The sequence below is a fragment of the Penicillium manginii genome, assembly GCF_028828005.1.
Source record: "Penicillium manginii strain IBT 31320 chromosome Unknown utg000004l:1.0-7231830.0:1.0-7236170.0, whole genome shotgun sequence".
Lineage (NCBI taxonomy): Eukaryota > Fungi > Ascomycota > Eurotiomycetes > Eurotiales > Aspergillaceae > Penicillium > Penicillium manginii.
The window spans coordinates 5410025-5433665 of record NW_026643105.1 but is presented as its reverse complement, the minus strand read 5'-3'; the positions used below and the strand labels follow the sequence as shown (position 1 = coordinate 5433665).

Below are 23641 nucleotides of genomic sequence, written 5' to 3'. Positions count from 1 at the left end.
TAAGGGAGGGTATCAATTATGTACCATTGTAACTATAGTGACTACGATATCTCACATACTAGAAGATGTCGGTTGTCATGTGCCGTGTGGTTAGCGCCTGCCATTCGGATGACTCTGAGAGCCTCGAGATCTCACAAACTTATCACGTCTCACACCTTGACTCCTAATAAATCTTCCGATAATAAGCTCCACGTGAAAGAGGAAAAAAGAATGGATGACGAAATAAAGGCCCAAGCAGGGTTGAATTCCCCTTCACTAGAATGTCCACCACCAGAGGGAGTTCATATGACGGACGACGCTGAGAAACGGGCGCCATTGCTCATGCAACGTCCGCCAAGTTTTGGAGTTGACCTAGCCGAATTCTCATTCATGAAACCAGCTTCACGTAACCAAGGATTCTCGTTACGTGGCATGCCAAAACCAGGACGCATCAACCCTCCTCCGCTTGGAGTCACCAATCTCGCAATCCCGAAGACGATGGGATTTGAAATTTTGAAACCCTTGGCTGAAGACCGGTATGACTCAATCTTCATTTCTCAGAATACTCTTTTATTTGCTCATACGCCATTTGTTCTAGCCACAGTCCATCCAACTCTCGTCCCGAAGCAGTTTCATCCGAATTGCAGGCCAGCAGCACCGATAATCAACTACCCCCGCATCTACGAAAGCAGCCACGATCTGGCCCCAGATCTGCTCATAAAGATCTCACGGATATGGCAGAGAATACTGCCGATTCTAGACGAGACAAAATTCACGACCCCTTGACTCGGAAAGTCAACCCCGCTCGGGCTACGATCCGTTCGAGTGATGGATCCAGGGTTATCAAAAGTCGGCGTGAGAGTAAAGCTCCTCAGATGAACGAAGAAAGGCTTTTTGAGCTCCTCATTGCAAAGATGAGAATCCGCGAAGAGAAGGAAGCGGCCACTGCGGACATGCAACAACAGCTGGAGACAGACAATGCACAGCTGAAAAGGGAGAATCAGAGCCTTCGGGGCCAGGGAAAGATATACGAGGAGAGGCTTCTGAGTATGGAAGCCGAAATCAAATCCCAAGAGTGTCGGATGACCAGCTGGAAGAAAAAGATCGCCAGGTTCAAAGAAATTATCAATGAACTCGGCCACGACTTCGAAGCGCTGCGACTCGACTCGGATAGATTGAAGGCGACTACGTTGTCTCTCCAAGATGAACGGCACGCTTTGACCAGCTCTATTGATGTGATCAAACTTGAAATTGTGCGAGCAGAAGGCACAATAGATGATCAACGGATGGGAATTGTCCAATATGAGAAGCAGGTGGCGGGGCTGGAACAAGCCCTCCTTGCCTCGAGAGATCAGCTCGAGGAATCTATTTCCAGCCTGGCCAATGAGAAGAAGCGAACCAATACCCTGGAGTCATATATCCAAAACTACTCTCGTAGTCAGATCAGACAGGTCAATCTTCTCAGAGAAGATCACGCGAAGTTGCTGGAGAAGCTAATGTCAAGACTGGAGGACATTTCCGAATCTTCAACCAACACTCGAGATGTGGTTTTGTCCGAAATCAGGACTACTTTCGAGGAATGCCGGGATTCGGTTCGAGAACTGGGAGAACGATGCTCTGCTGAAACAAGAGACGTTCAAGACTCTACAAACACCATCCACGATGTTGCTGCCCGGTGAGCTTATATACCCTCGAAGTAAGAATTGATTTCGGTTGTAGTGCTAACAATGAGCACAGAATCGATGTAGTGGCAGCACGTTTGATGGCAGATGCTGAATCAACCGCCAGAATGAACCTCCAAGCTTTGCAAAGCATTGAGGCGAACACAAAGATGATTGAAAGCAGTTGTGGCCGGGATTCGACCCTTTCTAAACAACTTGATCGCTGCACCACTGCTCACGGATCTCTAGACAATACACTGGAAAGCTTTTCACCTGTTGTGAATGATCTTGATGCCTCGGTGAAATCTTTGACAGCAAGCGGAAATAATCTCGTGCATGAGTTAAAGGACCTGAGTCACAGATTGTGCGAGCCTCAACCCCCACCTAACAATCCGATACTTGAGCTGGAAGTGTCGAAAACATTCTCCGAGAATACCCAGCTCCAACTTCGTCTTCAAACCATCTCTTTTGAGGCTGAAAGTCTTCGCCAGAGTTTGCACGAGCGAGAAACTGAGAATCAGAAACTGCAAAAATCGATGGCAGAGTCGGATAGAAAGTACCAATCTTTGGAACTTCGCGGGATACAACTGGAAGCGGAGAATACTTGCTTGCACGACCAAATGAGATCTGTCAAGGAAGATGCTCGGAACATGATAGAAGAAGGAAAGGTGACCTCTAGAAATGAGATGCAGCTTCATCACGACCTACAAACTGGTATCATTGAGAAGGAGAAGGAAAAGCTCAAGGGCGAGGTTGGGATGGTCCTCGGTCAACTGCAGGGAGTTCAGGACTCTTTGGTGAGTTGAGAAATAAAATCATTAATGCGTTGCTGACAAAGTAAGATCAACGCACAGAATATGATCGATGAGCAAAAGGAGGAACGTGTGGCACTGGTAAGGGACACAACTCCTGCAGCATGTCTCAGTACTAATATTGCTACAGCTCCGCGAATCCGAGCAACAAGTTAAGCATCTGACTGAAACAAACTCCGAGATCACGACACGAATGAACATTCAAACAACAGAGATACAACGGTTTCAAGAGTCTGACGCAGCGTCTTGCTTGGAACGGAATGACCTACAAGAGCGGCTCAGACAGGCGCATGAACGGGTTCATGAACTGGAACAAAACATGGCTTCGAATACAGCAAATGAACCCCTGAAGCAAGTTCCAAGGAGTGGCATTGTAACCTTCTCAGAGATCCAGGAACAGCTTTCGGCACAACGTGCTCCTTCGCCCTACTATGATCCAGGCGACTTTGCGATGCTGTTCATGTCGGATGATGTGTGTCCCTCGTCGCCATTCAGTGTAGACAACGCGAAGAAACCCGCTATCAACCCCCAGAAGGAGCCAGAAAACATTCAGACCGAAACGGCCCCAGTTCATGAGATGGTGAGTGTACCTACCTCGTCCCCAAAGGTTCACCGATCTCCAGAACAACCCAACCGAAAGGCAGTGAACTTCAAGCCACAAGCCTCGAGTAAATTGGCCGCGAGAACTTCTAGTGCTAGCCCCACCTTGACGCAGGCGCAGCAGGATATATCAGAGCGTCCGAGCAAGATGACAAAACATGTTCACAAATGGACATATAGCCGTGTTCGGAGCTCAGGCACCGAAATCCAGCCTGAGCAGCCCGCTGGGTCCTCGCATATGCCCACGGCGGAGCGGCGAACGAGTCCGAAGGGGCTAGTTTCAGCCAGCAGTGGCAACAATGCGTCCAAACGTACTGCCAGTCGTGGTCGAGGCAAGCGTCGATCAAGAGGTAACCCCAAACTGAAAATAATTTTCATTCACTGAGATCTTTGGCTGACAATTGTTAGCAGGAGAGCGCTACAGCGCCCGTTTCAGCCAAGAATGATCTCGTCGGAATCACCACGCATATGGCGATTTGTGGTTCGAAGCATATCGCCGAATTCCGTAATGAAAATATTCTCTTTTCAACAGCAAGGAGTTGTTTGACTTCTCGCATTCCAAGGTTGTGTTTGGTTGGATGCATATATTAGCCTTCCATATAGTTACCCCAGCGTGATATTCAGCTTGTCGATCTGTTTCTCCTTTTTATGATATATCCATGGTTACACTCTCCATGATATGGAGCAGTCTTTTGCAGGTCCAGAGTCTGGACAAAGCAATGGAGGAGAAAATATGTGTAGAAGGGAATTGATTTTTATCTTCAGTTGAAACCCAGAGCTATTACGCTCGTAAACGCCAAACATAATGCTCCATCAAGAAAGGAGTTCGCCGTAGAACAGAAGGGACCGACGGAGAAACGAAGGCCCTTCGCGGTCCTTCTGCCAACTCTTCTCAGAATATAATGTACACAAAGAGGTTACACAGCCCGATTGTCACCTTCCCGTAACCGCTAATCCGCATCGATGGCAATGGCCCATCGTTTGTCGAGTTTTTAGAGTATTAGAGGCTCGTGCGAGAGAATTGAGTAGCGGTGAGCTGATGTATTGACACATGCGCGCTTCACCATCGAATCGGAGGAAGCCGAGTATCGAAACAACGCGCAGGTGTGAATGACGACAAATTCGATATAGGAAAGAGGCGAATCGGAATCGGGGCGGGAAATCGGTTGAAAGCAGGCTTTTCTGGCGTTTATTTCGCCTTGCCCCCCTTGGTCGCTTCGAGGAAAAGGACCTTCTTCTTCACGACGGGGTCGTACTTGAGCATGGAGAGGGGGCGGTGAAGACGGGGGCGGATCATTGTGCGATAATAGCCGGTCATGGCCATGGAGATGAGCCGGACGGCAATGGTGCGAGACTTCGCTGCATTGAGAAAGTATGTTAGCGTCCGTTCATTGTGGAAAGCTGTCTCGTCGGTGCCGGGGTGGATGGAAAGTGCATCATCGCCGCCGCAACGGGATTCGGAGTGATGACAGGGAATGGAAAGTCGCGGGGTATCGAAAAAAAACATGTTCATATGTTGACGCACCTTTCTTGGCCATTTTGCTCGACGTCCCTGGAGAATTGGTCGGTTGTTTGATGCGATGGAAATTCGAGGTCAGGCGTTGGCAGAACCACAAATATCACGTGAGGTAGTTAGTCATCGATACCTGGCATTCCATTTCGGGAATAGCGCGTTTTTAGAGAAGTAGACGAACCATTCAATGCCACCCGGGGTAGAGTAGCGAAGACTGTTATGAGAAACGTAAATTATTGGAATTTCTTATAGACAGTCTTTATATATTGAATAATGAGATTCGTCATAACTCTAAGGCTTTTCCTGCCTGGGCTTGGGACTAGCATGATAGAGTACTTGACTCCTGGGCGCTTTTCGATTCCATCCACTTTTTGTTCAGGAGCATCGAATAATACCAATGTACATATATGAATAGTGATATTATGTACTTATTAAGTTTGTCAAGTTGTGGTTCAAATTAGTGATTGGGCTGAAACAGGGTCTTCTGCACGATGTACCAAATGTTCCAAGTTGCCCTTGCTTTCCTATCGAGATATACCTACTAGTAGATACTAGTAGCTGTCGGTAGTTTTCAATTTCGGAATTCAAGTTTCTTGATATCTCCTGCTATTTAAATGGAATGTGTTCATGATATTTTTTTTGGTTCTATCTGTCCTAAATTTCAAGTAATAACCTTGGCTCGTCATCCCAAATTTGGCCCCGACTGGGCAGCTGAAACTTGGCCCCACTCGGCTTACTTCTTTCAAAGAAGGAATAACTAAAGTTTGCTCCTGTCACGCATGTTTCTCTCTCGGGATACTCTGGCTCACTCTTCTCTCGATATTATCTAGTCAAGATTGCCACCAGCAAATATTTCGACTAAGGTTCGGTCTCGTGGTATCGCCGCGGTCTGACCATTGCGTGAAACGAAAGGGGTAAACACTCTGTAAGAACAATAACTTCCGAGAGAAAACACGATAAAGGGGCCAGCAAGACATCAGCCAAATAACTGGATATTTAAACATCTTTTCCTACATCAATACCCTAATCATACCGGTGGTTATCGATGGCTCTCAATATTTGGGTTCTACTAGCTTGTCTAGGATTGATCAATCCGGTTTTCTCACAAAGTGTGGACGGCTCGAAACATAACGATCCAACTACCGGACTACCTAGTAGCTATTTCGCCGCCGCTACTACTGTCCCTGTCGCTGCACTACAAAGTGCGGCTGCGAAGGCCAACATAGCAGCAAAAGATGCCACTTATCCCATCAATGCGAACAGTGGCGCTAAGCGCGTCACCATTCATAAGGACTGGACAAGCTTCAGTGAAGTAAGTAACGCGTGATTTGCAAATTCCATGCCGCTGATCAGTGCTTTTGATCGCAGGGTGCGGCTTTTGTGTGGGTCGCCGATATGGATGTGGATTGCGATGGTATCGACTACAAGTGCAAGGTAAAAATTTCTTTCTTTAAGCCACCTTCCTAATGTCGCGTGATGACTCTTGTGCTGATTAAATGACATAGGGAAACCCAGATGGGCAGTCCGAGACTAACTTTGGCGCCCTTGCGGCTTACGAAGTTCCATTTATCGTGATTCCTGATACATTCGGGACTACTTACAAAAGTGATCTCTCCGGCAATAATGTAGCTGCCGTGATATGGTCTGTAGTGAAGTCCTCGTGCTCTAGAAGGACGATTCTAAGTATTCGATAGTGATAACAAGATGTTTTATGGCATCTATGGGGATTCCAATTCTGATGACCCGGAAGTCATCGGGGAAGCGTCATGGCTAATGGCGCGAACTTGCTTCCCTGGTGATAACCTCAATGGGAACAGTGGTCATGGGAATGCTGATGTTACCTGTGAGTTGAACTAACAGCCTTTTTGGAAAGAGATGCTAATGCTCCAAAGATATTATCTTCACTGGAAATGATGCTGTTTTCCCCAGTAGCTCTCTCAATAAGAACTACATGACTAACTTTAGCACCTTACGCTGCATGGGAGACAATCTCGTGACCGCGCTTGTTAGGAATTTGGATCTAGGCTCGGGTGGTTCCAACAGCACCTCTACGACGACCTCAGCGGGACCCGGGCCCACTGGCTCGTGTTCTTGGTCTGGCCACTGCGCGGGTAAAAACTGTTCTTTTCGATGGGTGTTTTTCAACATTGCTGACCAAATCCCTAGGCAATTCTTGCTCTTCCGCTGATGACTGTTCAGGGGATCTAGTCTGTACGAACGGGAAATGTGCATCGGGGGAAAGTAATAGCTCTTCCTCCTGGATCGCTCAGTGCAGGGCATCAGTCGCGTCGAAAGTCCTTCTTCAGGGACTTATACTCTACATAGCTAGGGGAAACCTGCTTTTCTAGTGATGACTGCTCAGGCGACTTCAAGTTGGTTTGTACCTACATTGCGCGGGTCCTTAGACATATTTAGAAATTTCCGCATTGGGTAGACCCTATTCTGATTCGAAGCCAAAATCCACGAATGTGTACTAGTAAAATTTTCTGGCCCCTCAGCCAGTTTAGCGGAGTCATGTCAGTTCTGTCGAAGCGGAGTATCGAGACCCTTGTACTCCGTATTCCGTATAGTGTCGCATGGGGTAATAGTAAGATTCTCGATCGGAAGCAGTGCAAGAACGCTAACTGCCGAGCAAGACAGGGTGGACACATAAAACAACCACATTGAGACCGGCAGTTTCAATCATGCGGGCGCCACAATTTGGTGGCGGCTCTGGATTTCGTCCAGCCGCAGGTGCATCGTGACGCCGTCCCTTCTCGGCAGAAATCACCCCCCCCCCCCCCCACTTGAAGGGCTCCGCAATTCTCCTGCGTCTACGGAGAACGTACGGAGTAACTAGCAGCTCTAGCTCAAGTAAAGTTCCAGAAGCTCGGTAAGCTGGCGAACCACATTTCTCTGACTGGTGAAAAATCTCTCCGATGCTCTTAGCCGCTGCGAATCCATGCCTTTCCCGGGATAGTGGAATCTGTAGTGTGTGGAGCTTTCCATAAATCCCTCCAGTCATCACCCTCGCCAACTTGATCGATCTCGTTTCAAATGAAACGGGCCTCCTGAACCCCACTCACTGATTCAGGCGGCTCATTGTCTGCGACCTCGGCAACGGCCCTTGCCGTTCAGCGGGAAATCTTAATTGATCGTCACGATGTCCTGGCAAGGCTAGAAATCTCGCTTTCTCAAACTCCTCACCCTGAGTATGCATTGCTTCGAGCATATAGGGTATCCTACGTTCTCAAGGACTAGCGACTGACGACCTTGAATGCACCACTCTGTCCATCGCGACCCAGGACACGGACAAGATGACCAAAGAACTGCCCCTGGTGGGCCATAGCATGGCGATATTCGCCTCTTCCGCTGTGATGTTGGGGGTTTCTGTCGTAGCGGTCGCCATGAGGTGCTTTGTTCGGTCTTACGTGGTTCGGGCATTCGGATGGGATGATACCCTCATGGTGATTGCATTGGTAATTGGCTCTGATTTGGTCGTGTTTGTGTAGCCAACTAACAAGTCCACAGGCTCTATTTGTCACGTTGACCATATCCTGTATGATCGGATCAGATTATGGCATTGGTCATAACGTTGCGGATTTTCCGAGCTTTGAGGCATTGAAGAGGGCGCTGTTGGTAGGTTTGCCCTTTCCCTGGAAAGCTAATCTTTACAAGTATCATGATGCATGATAGTTCTAACCTTGGAATCTATAACAGATTTGGTGGCTAAACCAACAGTTTTATATTTTTGCATCAGCAGTAGCTAAGGTGTCCATAGGCGTTGCTCTGCTTCGCCTGGCGGTCAAGAGGTCTCACCGGATCATCGTCTGGGTAATAATATCCATTGTCGTTGCCATTGCTCTTATGTTTTGGCTCGTGCTACTTTTCGACTGCAAACCGGTTTCCTATTTCTGGAATCAGGTAGATATGGAACATTCTGGGACTTGTACATCGATCAACACTCTACTCGCCATTGCATACTTTTACAGCTCTCTCACGATAGTGTGCGATCTGACCCTTGGTATACTGCCGGTCTTTTTGGTTTGGGACCTGCAGATGAATCACAGAACGAAGATTGCTGTTGGGGGTATTTTAAGCTTGGGAGCTGTGTGAGTGACCTTCGTCAAAAACATCGAATGGGCCCTTACTAACCCATCCATTCAGTGCCAGTGTTGCTGTTATCATTAGGATTCCCTTCCTGCATCACTATGCCGATAAGGAATTCCTCTGTAAGTCACCTAAACAGACGCGGCGATGACCGAAAATTGCTAATCAAGGTTTCTCAACAGACTCCACTTATCAAATCGCTGTTTGGTCAGTGATTGAAACAGGACTTGGGATTACTGCTGGAAGCTTGATGACTTTACGACCACTCTTCCGCTGGTTCCTAGACGGCAGCATATCCTATGGACGAAATGCCCGCAGTGGCCGGACAAGCTCTCGAAAATATCCTCCCTCGAAATCGCACAGCCATGAACTGAATTCAATCAGCAACCCCAGCTATTGGAGACCAGATATTGACCCTGGTAAAGGGATTGTGAATACCGTGTCATCACCAAGGTCAAACGCCTTTGACGACGACAACAGCAGTCAGGAAGCCCTTTACCCTGACCCGAGTCCGATCATCAATCCAAAGGGGGTCACCGTCCAACAGACCTTTGATCAAGTCATTTCCGAGCGAAAATAATAATTTTGCACAATTCAATAATCAAGAAACTCGCAACATTCGGAGTTGTATCTTAGCGATGAATCGTTCAAGTGGCAAAAATGGAAAGATGTCCTAGGCTCGCCGAAGATAGGAGATTTCTCGTTCTTGCCATCTCATGGAAGGACGGCGTAGCCGATGCCATCATTGTCCTGATGATGTAGAATCTATCCAGTACGCGATTGGATCTCTGAAAGGGTTGAATGTCTTTTCACGCGATCGGCTATTTCTGCAGCATCGCGTACATAACGCGAAGGTGTTCGTGTTCGTGGAGCACAGATGTTCGTAGAGCACAGACACTTAAGCCATTTTTGACCAGTGAGCATCTCAGGCCAAGCTGACGCTATGAGGCCAGACCGCTCGTCTCAGCAGCTGAAGAAAAAAGTATAATTGCGGGGTAGCTGAGCCCCCTGAGATCGAATCAGCCCTGCTGGATAGCCTATCGCAGCGCTAGAATTTGCCCGAGTTTGGGGGCTGGGCCTGAATCGCTTCATGCACACGGTATTCGGAAATAATGATTCAAAGAGAAACGATGACTTGCATGATGGCGAAGTCTGAAGTCCTCGTATGACTGCATTGGTATAAATAGAGGAACGTTTACCTCAGGACGCCCCTTTTGCTCTATAGCACTTCCACACCGTGTTCCTTTTTTGCAGGTCTTCATTATCTATTTATCATATCTCAAATGAATTCAACTTCCTGTGAGCTCCTCGGGGAGGACTACATTCTGCGTCAAAGAAAAGATACCCAGCTCCCTCCTATCCGGAAGCGTATCATCATCTGCTGTGATGGTACATGGCAATCGGCGGTCTCTGGGAAGAGAAACGTCCCTTCAAATGTCACCAGACTTTGTCGCTCGCTAAATAGCATTGGTACTGACGATAATGGCGACAAATGGCAACAGATTGTGTGGTATGACTCGGGAGTTGGCACTACTGCACTTCCCCTGGGAGACGCCATCGAAGGTGCTATCGGTAAAGGTCTGGAAGGAAATGTCATCGAGGCATATAACTTCTGTGTCCTGAATTATAACCCTGGCGATAAAATCATGTGTTTCGGCTTCTCCCGCGGTGCTTATACCGCCCGGACAATCGCTGGCTTGATTTCAGATATTGGAATTTGCCACAAGCGTGACTTGAATAAGTTTCCCGACCTTTGGGCTGTTTACAAAAACATCAAGCCTGGAAAGCGGTTCCATCGCAGTGAGGAGTGGTTTGATTGGAGGTGGGGGAAGGCGGACGAACACCAAGGGGCGAAAGGAGAGTTTGTTTACCAAAAGCCCCCGCAAGGTGATTGGGCCCAGGATGGTTCCAGGGAGGTAGAGGTAGTCGGCGTGTACGACACTGTTGGATCACTGGGGATGCCAGAAGTCCTGGGTATTAAACTTCCCACGAATGATGGCTGGCATAATGTTGGACTTTCACCTAGTATGATCCCCCTGTTCTTTGTATTGGACAACGCGCTAATTTTATGATTCAGATATCAAGAATGCTTTCCAGGCATTGGCACTGGATGAACATCGCAATGCCTTTTCTCCAGCAATTTGGTATTTATCTAACAAGACTGCCACGCCGGAGGAAGTTGAAGCCAGAAAAGAAGAGGAAAACCAAGCGGAAAAGAAGTACTGGAGACTTTTGAAACAAGCCAAAGACCTCAAGGCCTGTGGAAAGGCCACTGATAAGGATGTGAACGACGCTGCGCACGAAGTTAATGAAGCAGCCAGGGCCTGGAATAAGGCCTCTCGCAGGCGAGTGAAGTTCCAAAACCGACTTGAGCTACACCCGACCCTTAAGCAGGTTTGGTTCCCTGGATACCACATCAATGTTGGTGGGGGCTCCAGTGGAACTCTGAACAACAAAGGGGACATGGAAGAAATGTCCAATATCGTCTTCTCTTGGATGTTGGACCAGATTGACGAATTTCTTTCCGTGGATGAGAGCTTCATCATCAATGAGCAGAACGATCGAGAGCTTAAATTCGTCCAATTGAACCAAGTATTGGAAAATTACAACGCCAGAATAACGAAACAAAAGACAGAGTCCTGGGGAAATTGGGCATGGCGCCAGGCCAAGTCAACAGTTTCTGCTATCGCGCACCCTCTCACTCCAGCCAACGAACCTTCCTTCAAGGAACCTCGTGTTTACGGCTGGGGATTGGGGGATATGGAAGACAGCTTCACTCCCATGTACTGGGCAAATGGCAGCAAGAAGCGTACGCCGGGCGCATATGATATCGCAGCGGATGGGAAGCCTTTGGGAGACACATTCGAGTTCATTCACCCGGTTGTCAACTTCCGAGTCGAACAATTCGAAAAGATGAACCGGAAGAACAGCAATCACCCCATCTACAAACCAATCGACTCAGTTCCGAATATGAGATATTCTCGTCGAAAAATAGTCGACGCTCAAGGGAATTCATTCTTCGAATATGACATCGGTTCCTCCAAGCGACCCCTTCCTGAGTGGAAATTGGGTGGCCTCGATTCCTATGAGCGGCTTGCCATAGCGGGGAATGAAGCATTTGAGTATGTTGATGAGCTAGATGATCAGCTGAAAACAGGTGTACGGACCGTTCGTCGACCTCCTGGACCTCGTGCGGAGAAGGAGCCAATTGAGCAGCAATTGGGCGAGAGCTTCACCGACGGGGGGCTTAAGCCGATGATTGAGACTAAGCCCTGGGGGAAGACCACGGTTACTCCAATCCACGACTCTGGAGCCAACTATCATGACACAAGCTTTGATTGTAATCTTCAGCAGGGGTTTTCCCAGTCGCACACCATCGAGTCCAAAACCTTTGTGACGAAAGTGTCCGATGTGACGATCTCCAGTCGAGAGGTTTTTTAGTACTAGGATGCGAACATACTAATTGTAATAGTGCTGGTTTCGCGTTTTGTTTGACACTCGTTCCATATTCAATAATGCGAATTTTGTTTTTCCTAAGCGCTCAAAAGGAAAGTCGGCTTCGCGTCCGTAATTCAGAGCAGGTCACAGTCACCGTAGATAGGTCGGGATTGTTGACATCCGTAGGTGACAGCACGTAGTATATCGCAGAGACCTTCTTGCTTTCTTTTAAAAATCCTTCTTTGACAAGATTGTGATCGTCTGCAGTTTACGGAGTACACCGCAAGAAATCGCGTTCTATACGGAGTAGCGCCACTGATCTCCAATGCCTTTGTGCTGATCTGCACTTGCACCTGGGTCAAATCTAGACCAACCAAGCTGATACCTGACCACGCATCTCAAACTTGACCAGATAAAACAACAGCACATGTTTCTTCCAGGAAGCAAGATACTGATTGGGTCGCGATGAATGACAATACTGTTCCCGATTTACGAGGCGCTTGAGAATGACGTATCAGAATGCCTCAATATGGCCCCTGAATGATGGTCTAGCTGACACAAAAAAAATAACAATACCACATAATCAGAAACGGTTTCGTTAATTAAAGAATCTGATCTGTCAATCTTGGCTGGGGAGGATGGCGATGACGGTGAAGAAATCGAGAGGCTGGGGAGGACCCACTTCTGCCTGACGTGTACCCTGCCACCGATTTCTATATTCTTGTGTGCCAACCCGGTTTCATTGTCGGAAGAACTGATCTTCATGTATGAATGCATGATCGAGATCGGGCCCAAACGTAGAGTAGTCTGATCGAAGTCGACTCTTTGTATAAGGTTTTGTTCTATTATCTTCTTCTACCATGGCAAGTCTTTAATTTTTATACATCGACCCCACACAACGTGGCGCAGTCTCCGCTCTTTACGGTGGATTAACCAATGAGAATCCGATGGATCCACGGATCTGCAAATCAGGAAGCTGCGAAATGGAAATAGAAATGGAGGAGGCTGGATCGCACCTTCCAAGAGAAAGAGACGAGATCGCAGCTGCCTTGTTGCCGTGTTGACTCGATCTTCTCTTCCTATTTTTCCCTTTCTTCTCTCCTTTTCCTCTTCTCCTCCCTCTCGTCTCTTTTCCTCTTCTTCCACTTCATCCGCATTTTTTTTTTCACTCTTCCCATTACATTGTTCACATCTTCATCTACGTGGTATCGGTACCAACTCGTCATACAATATTGCCCACCATGAAGCTCCATATTGGTGCGGCTCTTACGCTTCTCTTCTTCCTCCACTTTGGTTGCGGCTCAGACTTACACCAACTGCAATCCCCTCCAGAAATGTAAGTTGGCAGTCTCAACTTTTCGCCATGATTGACCCATTCGCTAACAACAGACAGCTTGCCCTGCGGACCCCGCACTCGGAAAGGCGGATCAGAAGTTCGACTTCACTTCCGGATCTTCTTCGGAATTCACTGCCTCCGGCAGTGTCACCTACGATGGCACCAATGGAGCGACTTTCACCGTTGCCAAGGAAGGTGATGGGCCACTGATCCAGTCCAACTGGTACATCATGTTTGGACATGTCGAATATACAATCAAGGCCGCACCCGGAACTGGAATCGTCAGCAGTGCTGTTTTGCAATCCGATGACTTGGACGAAATCGACTGGGAGTGGCTTGGTGGCAACAATGCTCAAGTGCAAAGCAACTATTTCGGCAAGGGTGATACTAGCAGCTACAATCGCGGCGCTTACCACGACAACTCCGACAACCATGACGACTTCCATACTTACTCAATTGACTGGTCGAGCACTCAAATTATTTGGGCCATCGACGGCAAGACCGTGCGCGTTCTGACTCCTAGCACTGCGGACGACAACCAGTACCCTCAGACACCGATGATGGTAAAGGTCGGAGTTTGGGCCGGTGGCGACCCCAACAATGCCCAGGGAACTATCGGTTCGTGAATCCTTTTGATAAAACACAATGCAATCTTGCAGCTAACCTGGATTGTAGATTGGGCTGGCGGCGTGACCGACTATACCAACGGGCCGTACAGCATGTACATGAAGTCCATGACTGTGACCGACTATTCCACTGGAAATTCGTATAGCTACGGCGATATGACTGGCAGTTGGTCCTCCATCACTGCAGACGGCGGTAAGGTGAACGGCAATAGCGCCGATGAGCCCACGGCGACCGAGTCTGCCCCTGCAATCACGGCTACGGTCGACAGCATTCCCGTCCCCTGGAGCGGAACTCACAAGGAAACCTCCAGCTGGGTTACCCCCAACGTTTGGCCCTGGGTTGCAACAGATGCGCCATCTTCAACTTCCGCCGACCATTCCAGCAAATGGGAATCCCGTTCCAACCGAATCCAGCCGCCCAGCGGGGGATCAATGAGTGAGCACTCCCCCGCACCCACAAATTCTTCCCTGGCCTCGATCGCTAAGACCGGATCTTCTCTCTCGCAGTCTACTTTCCTATCTACGTCAGCTTCATTGGCTTCATCGTCGGCTGCCTTTTCCCCTTCTGGGCTTAAGAGCTCATCGATGAGTGTGACGCGGCACAAGACCACGACAACCAAAAAGCACTGGACACGACCTACAGATACCGAGGATGACACTGATGGCGAGGCTACCGCAACGGCAAACTCCTCTCACGACGCCCCTTCGGTCAATGCTGCCACCAGTCGGCACCAGTCCCCGGCGAGTCTTACTGTCCTGTCGGCAATCTTGGGTGGTATAATCTTCGGTGGCATCTTCATGATGCTCTAAAATTCTTTTATGATGATTGTTTTCATCTGTATTATTATCACGATTCGATGCGAAACATACGGCGTTGATGACACTTTACCGACATTCGGCCTGGCATGGCCACTGCATATTGGCGCTTATGGCTTTTAGAACCCTTTTTGTTTTGATGTTATATCCTTACATTCATAGATGATTACGAATCCCAAAATTGGATGCAGATGCATCCGATTCTCTTTACATCACCCAATTTGGATCCACTTATCCACAGCGTACTGTCTTTAGTTTTGAATCTTTCTGTAGACGCTTTTGTTACTCAAAACAAAATCCTTGCTGTCATGTGCTCAAAAACCCATCTGCAGCGGCGTACCTGTTCTCGAGACATGTGGCCCGAATAGAAAGTCAGCGTGACATGCAATACATGCGAGCACGAGAAATGCACTAAACTCTGTTCATATTATTCTGATTATTGAATCGAACGTAAATTCCCCTCCTGGAATTATCCGGTCTTGGCTCGGCGACGGCTCCCATTTCGTCATCATGGTGGATGCAGGTGCGGTCCTGGCCCAAATCTTTGTGGCTCGACTCAGATGTCATTGTGGTAACCTTGTTGAGTGGTTTGTTTCATTTTATTATTTATTTTTGGATCATTCTGGGAACGATGATGTGCGCACAATCATTGCTATGACATGATCTGAGTTCTCCTTCCTTGCGCTTTGGTGTTCGCTCCTCCACGTAACCAGCCTTGACGTCGAAATATTCAAACAGACCTTTTCAGACTAGTTTCTTTTTCTTCTGTCAGACAGGGCTCGAGAGTGTCACTCTTGTTTGTTTCGTAAATCCAAATATCCGATTGAAACCCATCCACGGAGTGTTGACCGGACTATCTAGTCCGGTATATAAGAAAACATCATAAATCCAGCCGCCAAACGTACATCCCAAAAAGGGAGCAATCATGGGAACCTATTCATAAAGAATTATTACACTGACCAGTACAAGAAGGGAAGCATCCTGGGCGAGGGTGATAGTAATGATAACGTACCCAGAAGTAATAATTACCAGCCGCCCATACTTCATGCCCATAGCCCAGCATGTAAGAGGTAAGTCTAGGCCCAAAGTCTCGGGCAAGGTTGATAGCGTATCCAGTTTCCCAGCCAAAACAGGCACCAATTCCGAAAATGACGAAGAAGAGTGCGAGGGGCGTTAGTGGTCCCGCGCCCATGTTCCCGTCATCTTTGAGTGCAAAGATCATGAACATCAAAATAGCGCTGGCAATAAACTCGGAGAAAAATTGCCCAGTTTTAGTCATGAAGTCGGCAGGGTATGTGCAGAATATCCCGGCTGTCGCTGTGTCCGAGTACCCTGGTACGGTACGGATATTGGACCCACCCTCGAAGACGTCGATGGCCGATTTATAGTTGCCGTAAACAATTGCTGCCCCACACATTGCGCCGAGTATTTGAGCTATAGCATAAACAGGAAATTTGCGCCAGGGAAATTTACGAAAGACGCAGTTGGCGAACGTGACGGCTGGGTTGATATGGGCCCCTGAGGCTCCGCTGACGTATACACCGAGCATGACACCTAGACTGGGGGCTCATTGTTAGGCAAGGACAATATTGAAGAAAGTTTGTTATACAAGCATACCCCCATCCCCAAGATATTGATTGATGGTCTCCTTTCTGGCCATGGCTGAGGAGGACTTGCGCAACGACGCCGTCACCGAAGAGAATCAGAATCATAGTACCAAAGAACTCTGAGAATGCATCACGACAATAGGCCTTGAGTTTGTACCGTATCAAAGGCGACTTGGCTGTTGAATTTTCAATCTCCATTGTAAGGTCATGGACAGATGGTTCATTTCTACTTCTCAGAGATAGCGACGTAGACTCACTATCCTGCCTTGTGGTAATACCAACCTCTTTGTGCATAGCTAGCATGGAATCAACGTTGACTCTAGTTCAACGTCCCACGGAGACAAACAAATGCAAGTTGAACAACGGAAAATGCCGGTGTGTAGTAGTATATAGTACTTTGGTGAATGCCAGTGTAGACGGGACTTTGCGAGAACTTCCAAGGTTCAAGTTGAACTGGCGTCGAGATCCAACGATATAGTATCAGCCATTGCCCAGGTGCTCACCAGGCATAATCGTGTAACCTCTGCGATTAACTCTTGAACGGATCCCTTGTAATTCGGGTATATTGGATGATGCAGGGTCCTCGGCAGAAAGGCGTGTATCTTGCCTACTTTCAAGGCCGTGTGAGTTGTGCAAGGGGAATGGAGCGAGGGAATTGGTCCGGTCTGCCTGGTGAAGGAGGAGAGAATGGGACCGACTCGGGATGACCGTGAACTTTGTGGCTCTGACGCCAGCCACAACGCACATCAAATACTAATCTACTGCTGTCAGTGCTCTTTCGTTTCCCAACAGACCGACTATTTATTAGAGCAAAATTGTGATAGATCCGGATCTCGTGCCCAACAACACCTGGGCAGGGCCAGCCATCAAGCAATGGCCCGCTGGAGCTCTCCGTTTGTAGCAACAGCAGCCGTTTGACTTTGAGTAGCCGGAAGGCACCGGCCCATTTCAGATTTCTGCTGATTCAATTCCCAGAATGATGTATATTGTTATGTTCTTATTGGTCTCATTTGGCAGAGAGAAAGACAATCATGCTTTTTTGCATGGACACCTCAGGGTGACACCGCTAGATGGAGGGTGTCACCACTTGTAAAGAGTGCGAAGTACCAAGTAAACCTCTCCTTTTCTCTTAGATTTAATCTTTTTGGGTTATACTTTACTCAGAGAGGGGAGATGAATTGCATGTTGGAGATTGAAGTCCCGGAGAATCTTCCATTCCTCCTGATACTCACGGTCACCAAATTGGCAAAGCGAAGTCCACGCGGGCCCAATTGTAATTTCTCGAAGATTGAGTTTTCCTACCTTCAGGAAGCTTTCTCAATGTTGAGAGTTGGAAAGGAGACGGAGGAAGTTGACAAGTCCGATAGCGGAAGCCCGCTGGTCTCAATTTGGCGGCTGTTCGCTTGCTGCTTTGGAGTCTTCTCTTCTGTCGGTCTGTCAATGTGTCGGTCTGACGGTCTTTCCATTGCACTCTTTGGCCTATTTCGCCTATCCGAATGGCTCTCAGCTATGCATTGTGCTATAAATTATGTTTAACGTTGAGCGTCACATCTGGAACCCTAAATAACTGTCACGATGGAGATGATATCACCCCTGCGCAACGCCCGTGTGTCACCTTAACCCATGCTCTGTGATATGTCAGCGCTGGGATGGACTAGGCTAGGGGCAAGATGAGTGGCTAATGGTAAGAAAGAGGAACAAGGAGTTTGTCTTCCGCAAAGGCACAGTTATTACCACAGGACTAGCAGGACTGTAATTGGGATTCGAGCGTTGGGATTCGGGCTATGCAGCGTTGATCACGTCTTGGGTTTGAATGTTGTAGGGATAGTGACCATCAGAGTGCGATATAGCCATGGGAGGTGCTTTTTTTTTCGCAGACTGTAGCAGCAGAAGTAGTTTGACTTAACAAGTCAACAAAGGTACAGCCTCGTGACTTCGTGACTTCCGACTTCCGACGTTGGGGCCAAATGTGGGTTCTCCCCCTTTCATTTCCCCGGATCGTCGCTGTCGGTCAGTGGAGTCGAGTGGATCGTCAGCATGGCTTTTTTTTTCTTTAATCCAAAGTCTCTCTCGGCCTATGGGTAGGGCAACTTCCAGAGGTCATGAGAATCCAACAGCAGACCCTCGAGGGTGCATTGCCTTGCGTCGTACTGGGGTTCCTAGATCCCTGACAGATACACAGATACATTTCTCACCCACAGAGAGACACTAACCGGGCGCTTAAGCCGCAGTGAATGCCCTAGTCGTCTTGGTCGTCGCCAGCGAATTATTTCCACCAATCTACACGGTCAGAGACCAGTTGACCCCCCCATAAGCAGCTCTCCTCCCCCCCCCCCGGGAGGATTGGTGTCACTGCGGTGAGGCAGTGGTTATTTAAGATGTCTGCTGGTCTTCTTCCCCTTGGGGTTGAGAACTTTGTGGCGTGAGATCACTCTCAAGTAAACACATGGCTAATATGCAGGACTCGGAAATATTCGTCGGTTCGATCGACCAGGGTACAACCAGCACTCGATTCCTCATCTTCAATCGAGATGGAGAGCCCGTTGCCTCCCACCAAGTTGAGTTTACTCAGATCTATCCTAATCCAGGGTAGGTACAGACAATCAGGCGCTCTTGTATTCGCTTATATCTGGTTTTACTCTACTGATATTGATGCTTCCCCAAGCTGGCATGAACACGATCCCCTCGAACTCGTCTCCTCCGTCGAAACTTGTATCGACCACGCAGTCCATGACTTCGAAGCACAAGGGTACTCGCGATCCAACATCCACTGCGTCGGAATCACAAATCAACGAGAAACCACTGTCGTTTGGGATCACGAGACTGGCGAGCCTCTTCATAATGCGATTGTCTGGACAGACACTCGATCTCAGGCAATCGTGAACGAGCTGAAACAAAAACCCAACTCATCCAAATTACAAGCAATCTGCGGTCTACCGCTCTCCACCTACTCTTCGTCCACGAAGCTGCTATGGATGCTGGCGCACGCTCCCAAGGTGAAGGAAGCCTTCGATCGAGGTACCCTCGCGTTTGGCACCGTCGATTCTTGGCTTGTCTATCGTTTGAACGGTGTCGGTACCAACTATTTTGTCTCGGATTCGACAAACGCTTCCCGTACCATGTTCATGAATCTTCACACTCTGCAGTATGATGATTTCCTGCTCGACTTTTTCGGTATCAAGGGCAAAGTTCATCTTCCTACTATTGTTCCTTCGTCTGATTCGTCTGCCTACGGCTGGTTGGCGTCAGGCGCTTTGGAGGGCGTTGCTATCATGGGATGTCTCGGTGATCAGTCATCTGCGTTGGTTGGGCAGAAAGGGTTCTCTCCCGGTATGGCGAAGAATACCTACGGTACTGGCTGTTTCCTGCTTTACAACGTGGGCGATTCACCAGTCATCTCGACACATGGGTTGCTGGCAACTGTAGCGTACAATTTTGGTGGCAAAGCAGTTTATGCGTTAGAAGGAAGCGTTGCAGTTGCTGGCTCCGGGGTGAAGTTCTTGCAAAACAATTTGACCTTCTTCCAGGACTCCAGGGAGGTCAATGACCTTGCGTTATCGGTTGAAAACAATGGCGGCTGTGTTTTTGTCACAGCTTTCAGTGGGCTTTTTGCCCCATATTGGATTGACGATGCGAAGGGGACAATCTGTAAATATTGGCTTCAAATCTCCGCCTCAGTGTATGGCCGATGTCTAACATATACTTTTACCCAGTCGGTATCACCCAGTACACAGAAAAGGGGCACATTGCCCGCGCAACACTTGAAGCCACTTGCTTCCAAACAAAGGCCATCCTAGACGCCATGGAAAAAGACAGTGGAAAGGCACTCTCTGAACTCGCCGTTGATGGAGGAATGAGCAACTCCGACTTGACAATGCAGGTTTGCAGTGCACTACCTAAAACAGAGACCTATCGAGACTAATTTCGAAATTTAAAGACTCAAGCAGATCTAATCTCCATTCCTGTATATCGTCCAAAAATGCGCGAAACCACTGCTTTAGGCGCCGCAATCGCAGCAGGTCTCGCTATTGGCGTGTGGCGCAATTTCGCCGAGCTGCGAGATATCAACCGAGCAGGCGGCGCGGTGTTCGAACCACAGATCACGCGTGAGGAGGGTACAGCTAAGTTTGCAGAATGGGAAAAGGCTGTTCAGATGAGCCGCGGCTGGATCGAGACGAAGAATAAAACTGAAACGTCGAACGGCATATCTCCAGAGGCAAAAACAAACGAAACGCCAACTCCCCTAGCGGAGAACTGCAATGTCTCATCGCTAAAGCTATCCTCGACGCAAAGTAGATCTCTGCTGATCTCGGATATTGTTTCCGAAGCCTGCGCCAACACCACTATAAAGCTCAAAGCGCAGACAGCCAAGAGGAACCTCGAATTCGCGCCTTCGAAGGCACCGATCATCAGTGTATCGAGTGATCTCGATGATGCCGATGAGGAAGATCTATTTCTGGATCTGAGGAAAGTGGAAATCTTGCAGGAGTTAAAGAGGCTGCGGAAACTCAAGATTGGCTACTTCAAGTGAGGTGCCTATCTTCATACAGGGTTTCGTGAGGACATTTCACGTTAAGCTCGCAGATTACGCGAATGCTAGTGGGTTTTACATAGTTGTGAGATAGAGCTTCAGGTATCTCCTTCCCAGTTTTCTTTTCAATTGGCGAGATTGATTTCAATCAAATTACCTTTCATATTCACAGAGTGGTTATCATATCATGTACATTGCAGCAAGCAAGCAGCCTTTCCCCAAACTTCCAACAGCATTGCGGTAAAACATTCCAAGTCAAGTCCCCCGAGCCAAACCACCAACAACTCAGCAAATTACAATAATCGAATTCGAGATGAAAGGCCCAGCCTACATCTGCGAGGAACTGCGCGCAAATTCCTCTCCTTCTTTCACAAACACACAGTTCAACTCCGAGCCAGGACTAAGCGTAATCTCGAATCGCAAAATCGGATCCTCAACCTTGTCCTTCCCGCTAACCGGCAGCGCAACAATGCGCTCATAAGCCTGCAAGATCCGAACAATCGTGTACCCCATCTCGATAGTAGCAAATTGCTGCCCGATGCAGATGCGCGGACCCCCATTAAAAGGAACAAACTGCCACGGACGCGGGGACCAGCCCGAAACCCACCGTTCAGGAATCCACTTGCCCGGATCGAAGTAATTCTTCGAGTCCGGACCGTCATAGAGATCTGGATCACACTGCATCAACATCGTCGAGTATATCACGCGCGTGTTTGCGCGAACACCGACAGGGTCTTGGCCATCTGGACCACCGCCGCGAGGAAGCGTTGTGTCGCGCAGTGAATAGCGCACATTGAATGGAACGACGGGGTAAACGCGCATGGTTTCGTTAATGACTGCGTTGAGGTATTTCATTTCCTTGAGATCTTGATAGGTGGGTTTCTGGCCCGTCTCCCCGACGCCCAGGCGCGAGCGGATTTCTTCGCGGAGCTTCGCGACGACTTCTGGGTTGCGGGAGAGTTCGGAGAAGCAGAATGAGAGGGTTCCGGCTGTTGTGTCGCGGCCGGCGAGGAGGACGGCGACGAGTTGGTCGCGGAGGACTTGTTTGTCGCGGGTGAATCGCGCTAGGGCGTCGAGGAAGGTTTCGCGCTTCGAGAGCTTTTGTTCGAGTTCATCGGAGGAGAGAGCGAGGACGGTTTCGATATATGGTTGGATGAATTCCTCCATGATCTTCAGGTTGCGGCGGAATTCGGTGCGAGACATGAGGAAGCTGAAGACTCTGTTTTTGTGAGAATTGAGGTCAGTCAATTGAGTCATCTTCCTCTTTTTTTGATAGACTTTTCGATGACGGGGGATTTATGAACGTCGCACAAGATCTGAACGTCGCACAAGATCGATATGACTTACCCGAATCGGAAAAGCTCGGCCTGCCGCTGTTGAACATATCTGAATGCTTCAGCGAACCGCGTGGCAGGATTCTCCAGACTGTCTGTGCCTTGGCCAAGCAAGTAGTCTGTTGCAGCGTCGAGGGTATAACGGAAGAAGAGGGATCCAATATCGACTACTCGGCCCCCCTTGGGCGAAGTGCTACCTCCCAAGAGTGGGATGAGTTTCTGCACATGCTTCTCGAAGACATCGGTGTCCACGATGCGATCGCGGGAAAACATAGGGCGGATAAGCTTGCGAGAGTTGGACCAGAGTTCTCCATCTGTGGCGAAGATACTATCGCCGAGAAATTCCTTCCAGTCGCGATGGAAGGGCTCACCTTTGCCATAATCGGCGAATTGGCCCGTCAGAAGAGCTTTGATATTCTCTGGATCTTTGGTCATGACCGCGCGAGTGGAGACACCTGCATCAAGCTCGGCAGTCTTGCAGTTTCGCAGACCCCCTGCGGAGGTGATTGAAGCATCCCAGAATTCGATATCCTTATGGATCAGATTGGCTTGTTGACCCTTGTAAATGAAGTCGAGAGCTGGTGAGAATGGTGAGCTAATCTGTATCAAATCAAATCTAGCTGATGAGTTGAACAGATGACGTACCATAAGGCAGACGAAACGCAATCTTGGGAGCTCGAGCCCCAAGACGAGAGATCTGAGCGGAGACCTGGAGCTTACGGACAATGAGAACAGCAACGAAGAGCGACACGGTCCAGAGAAATGCCTGTCCGGGCATCTTGCCCGTCAAGAGGTCCTCAATCATGGTGGGTTCTAGGTGCCCTTGTCACCTTGGGCGTCCTGAAAGGGGTCGGCAGTTTGCTTAAAGAGCTTTTCTAGGACTCAAAGGGCGCGTCCAACAATTGTCTTAGCGGTGTTTTCTTACGGCAACGCGAAGGAGGGGTAGCCTCAGTATTTAAAGGAGGTGACTCGAAGTAAGGTTGGGTGGATTCGTTGGAGCCCTTGGGATGAGACGGCATGGGCCCAGTTCTCCCCGGATAAAAGAGCAACACGGGGGGGTCCACCGGATGTGCACTCGCCCTATGGCGGCATTGGTATATCTCCCCACAAAGCTAAAGTTCAGTGGCTTCTTCGAGGTATCCTTGCGAGGTGCTTGCGAGCCCCGCCGGATGACTTCATCTACTTGGGATAGCGCGACACCCCTCCATTCGAGGTAGTGTCAGAATCAGGCCTCCCTCGATCTACTGGTCCCCATCTCAATTAACGCAACGCCTTATTGTGGATCTCCCCCAGATTATC

General features: G+C 48.7%; 9 protein-coding genes across 9 annotated transcripts; 6 read left to right on the top strand and 3 right to left on the bottom strand.

Moving 5' to 3' along the window:
• Window positions 1–285: 285 nt before the first annotated feature.
• Window positions 286–3498, top strand: N7533_005722 (uncharacterized protein; the record flags this gene model as incomplete). The annotated part of the gene is made up of 6 exons (XM_057102372.1): window positions 286–515; window positions 578–1654; window positions 1717–2437; window positions 2483–2533; window positions 2583–3402; window positions 3461–3498. The coding sequence occupies 6 exons, from the start codon at window positions 286–288 to the stop codon at window positions 3496–3498; spliced, it is 2937 nt and encodes a 978-aa protein (XP_056962002.1).
• Window positions 3499–4241: 743 nt separating this feature from the next.
• On the bottom strand, window positions 4242–4590 carry N7533_005721 (mitochondrial 54S ribosomal protein bL33m; the record flags this gene model as incomplete). Its single annotated transcript, XM_057102371.1, has 2 exons — window positions 4242–4411; window positions 4578–4590. The coding sequence occupies 2 exons, from the start codon at window positions 4588–4590 to the stop codon at window positions 4242–4244; spliced, it is 183 nt and encodes a 60-aa protein (XP_056962001.1).
• A 1020-nt stretch (window positions 4591–5610) lies between these two features.
• N7533_005720 (glycoside hydrolase family 75 protein) lies at window positions 5611–6805 on the top strand (the record flags this gene model as incomplete). Its single annotated transcript, XM_057102370.1, has 6 exons — window positions 5611–5877; window positions 5934–5999; window positions 6071–6207; window positions 6260–6408; window positions 6458–6676; window positions 6732–6805. Coding segments are annotated over 6 exons (912 nt in total), but the record flags the coding sequence as incomplete, so codon positions are not given.
• Window positions 6806–7861: 1056 nt separating this feature from the next.
• N7533_005719 (uncharacterized protein) lies at window positions 7862–9234 on the top strand (the record flags this gene model as incomplete). The annotated part of the gene is made up of 5 exons (XM_057102369.1): window positions 7862–8023; window positions 8076–8183; window positions 8265–8656; window positions 8712–8776; window positions 8837–9234. The coding sequence occupies 5 exons, from the start codon at window positions 7862–7864 to the stop codon at window positions 9232–9234; spliced, it is 1125 nt and encodes a 374-aa protein (XP_056961999.1).
• A 703-nt stretch (window positions 9235–9937) lies between these two features.
• N7533_005718 (T6SS phospholipase effector Tle1-like catalytic domain-containing protein) lies at window positions 9938–12095 on the top strand (the record flags this gene model as incomplete). The annotated part of the gene is made up of 2 exons (XM_057102368.1): window positions 9938–10679; window positions 10732–12095. 2 exons carry the CDS (start codon window positions 9938–9940, stop codon window positions 12093–12095), a joined length of 2106 nt encoding a protein of 701 aa, XP_056961998.1.
• Window positions 12096–13333: 1238 nt separating this feature from the next.
• Window positions 13334–14864, top strand: N7533_005717 (glycoside hydrolase family 16 protein; the record flags this gene model as incomplete). The annotated part of the gene is made up of 3 exons (XM_057102367.1): window positions 13334–13385; window positions 13486–14046; window positions 14104–14864. 3 exons carry the CDS (start codon window positions 13334–13336, stop codon window positions 14862–14864), a joined length of 1374 nt encoding a protein of 457 aa, XP_056961997.1.
• Window positions 14865–15638: 774 nt separating this feature from the next.
• Window positions 15639–16771, bottom strand: N7533_005716 (MIP/aquaporin family protein; the record flags this gene model as incomplete). The annotated part of the gene is made up of 3 exons (XM_057102366.1): window positions 15639–15803; window positions 15883–16429; window positions 16488–16771. The coding sequence occupies 3 exons, from the start codon at window positions 16769–16771 to the stop codon at window positions 15639–15641; spliced, it is 996 nt and encodes a 331-aa protein (XP_056961996.1).
• A 2152-nt stretch (window positions 16772–18923) lies between these two features.
• N7533_005715 (glycerol kinase) lies at window positions 18924–21008 on the top strand (the record flags this gene model as incomplete). Its single annotated transcript, XM_057102365.1, has 4 exons — window positions 18924–19066; window positions 19143–20125; window positions 20191–20357; window positions 20415–21008. The coding sequence occupies 4 exons, from the start codon at window positions 18924–18926 to the stop codon at window positions 21006–21008; spliced, it is 1887 nt and encodes a 628-aa protein (XP_056961995.1).
• Window positions 21009–21335: 327 nt separating this feature from the next.
• N7533_005714 (cytochrome P450) lies at window positions 21336–23147 on the bottom strand (the record flags this gene model as incomplete). Its single annotated transcript, XM_057102364.1, has 3 exons — window positions 21336–22227; window positions 22356–22920; window positions 22988–23147. The coding sequence occupies 3 exons, from the start codon at window positions 23145–23147 to the stop codon at window positions 21336–21338; spliced, it is 1617 nt and encodes a 538-aa protein (XP_056961994.1).
• Window positions 23148–23641: the final 494 nt, after the last annotated feature.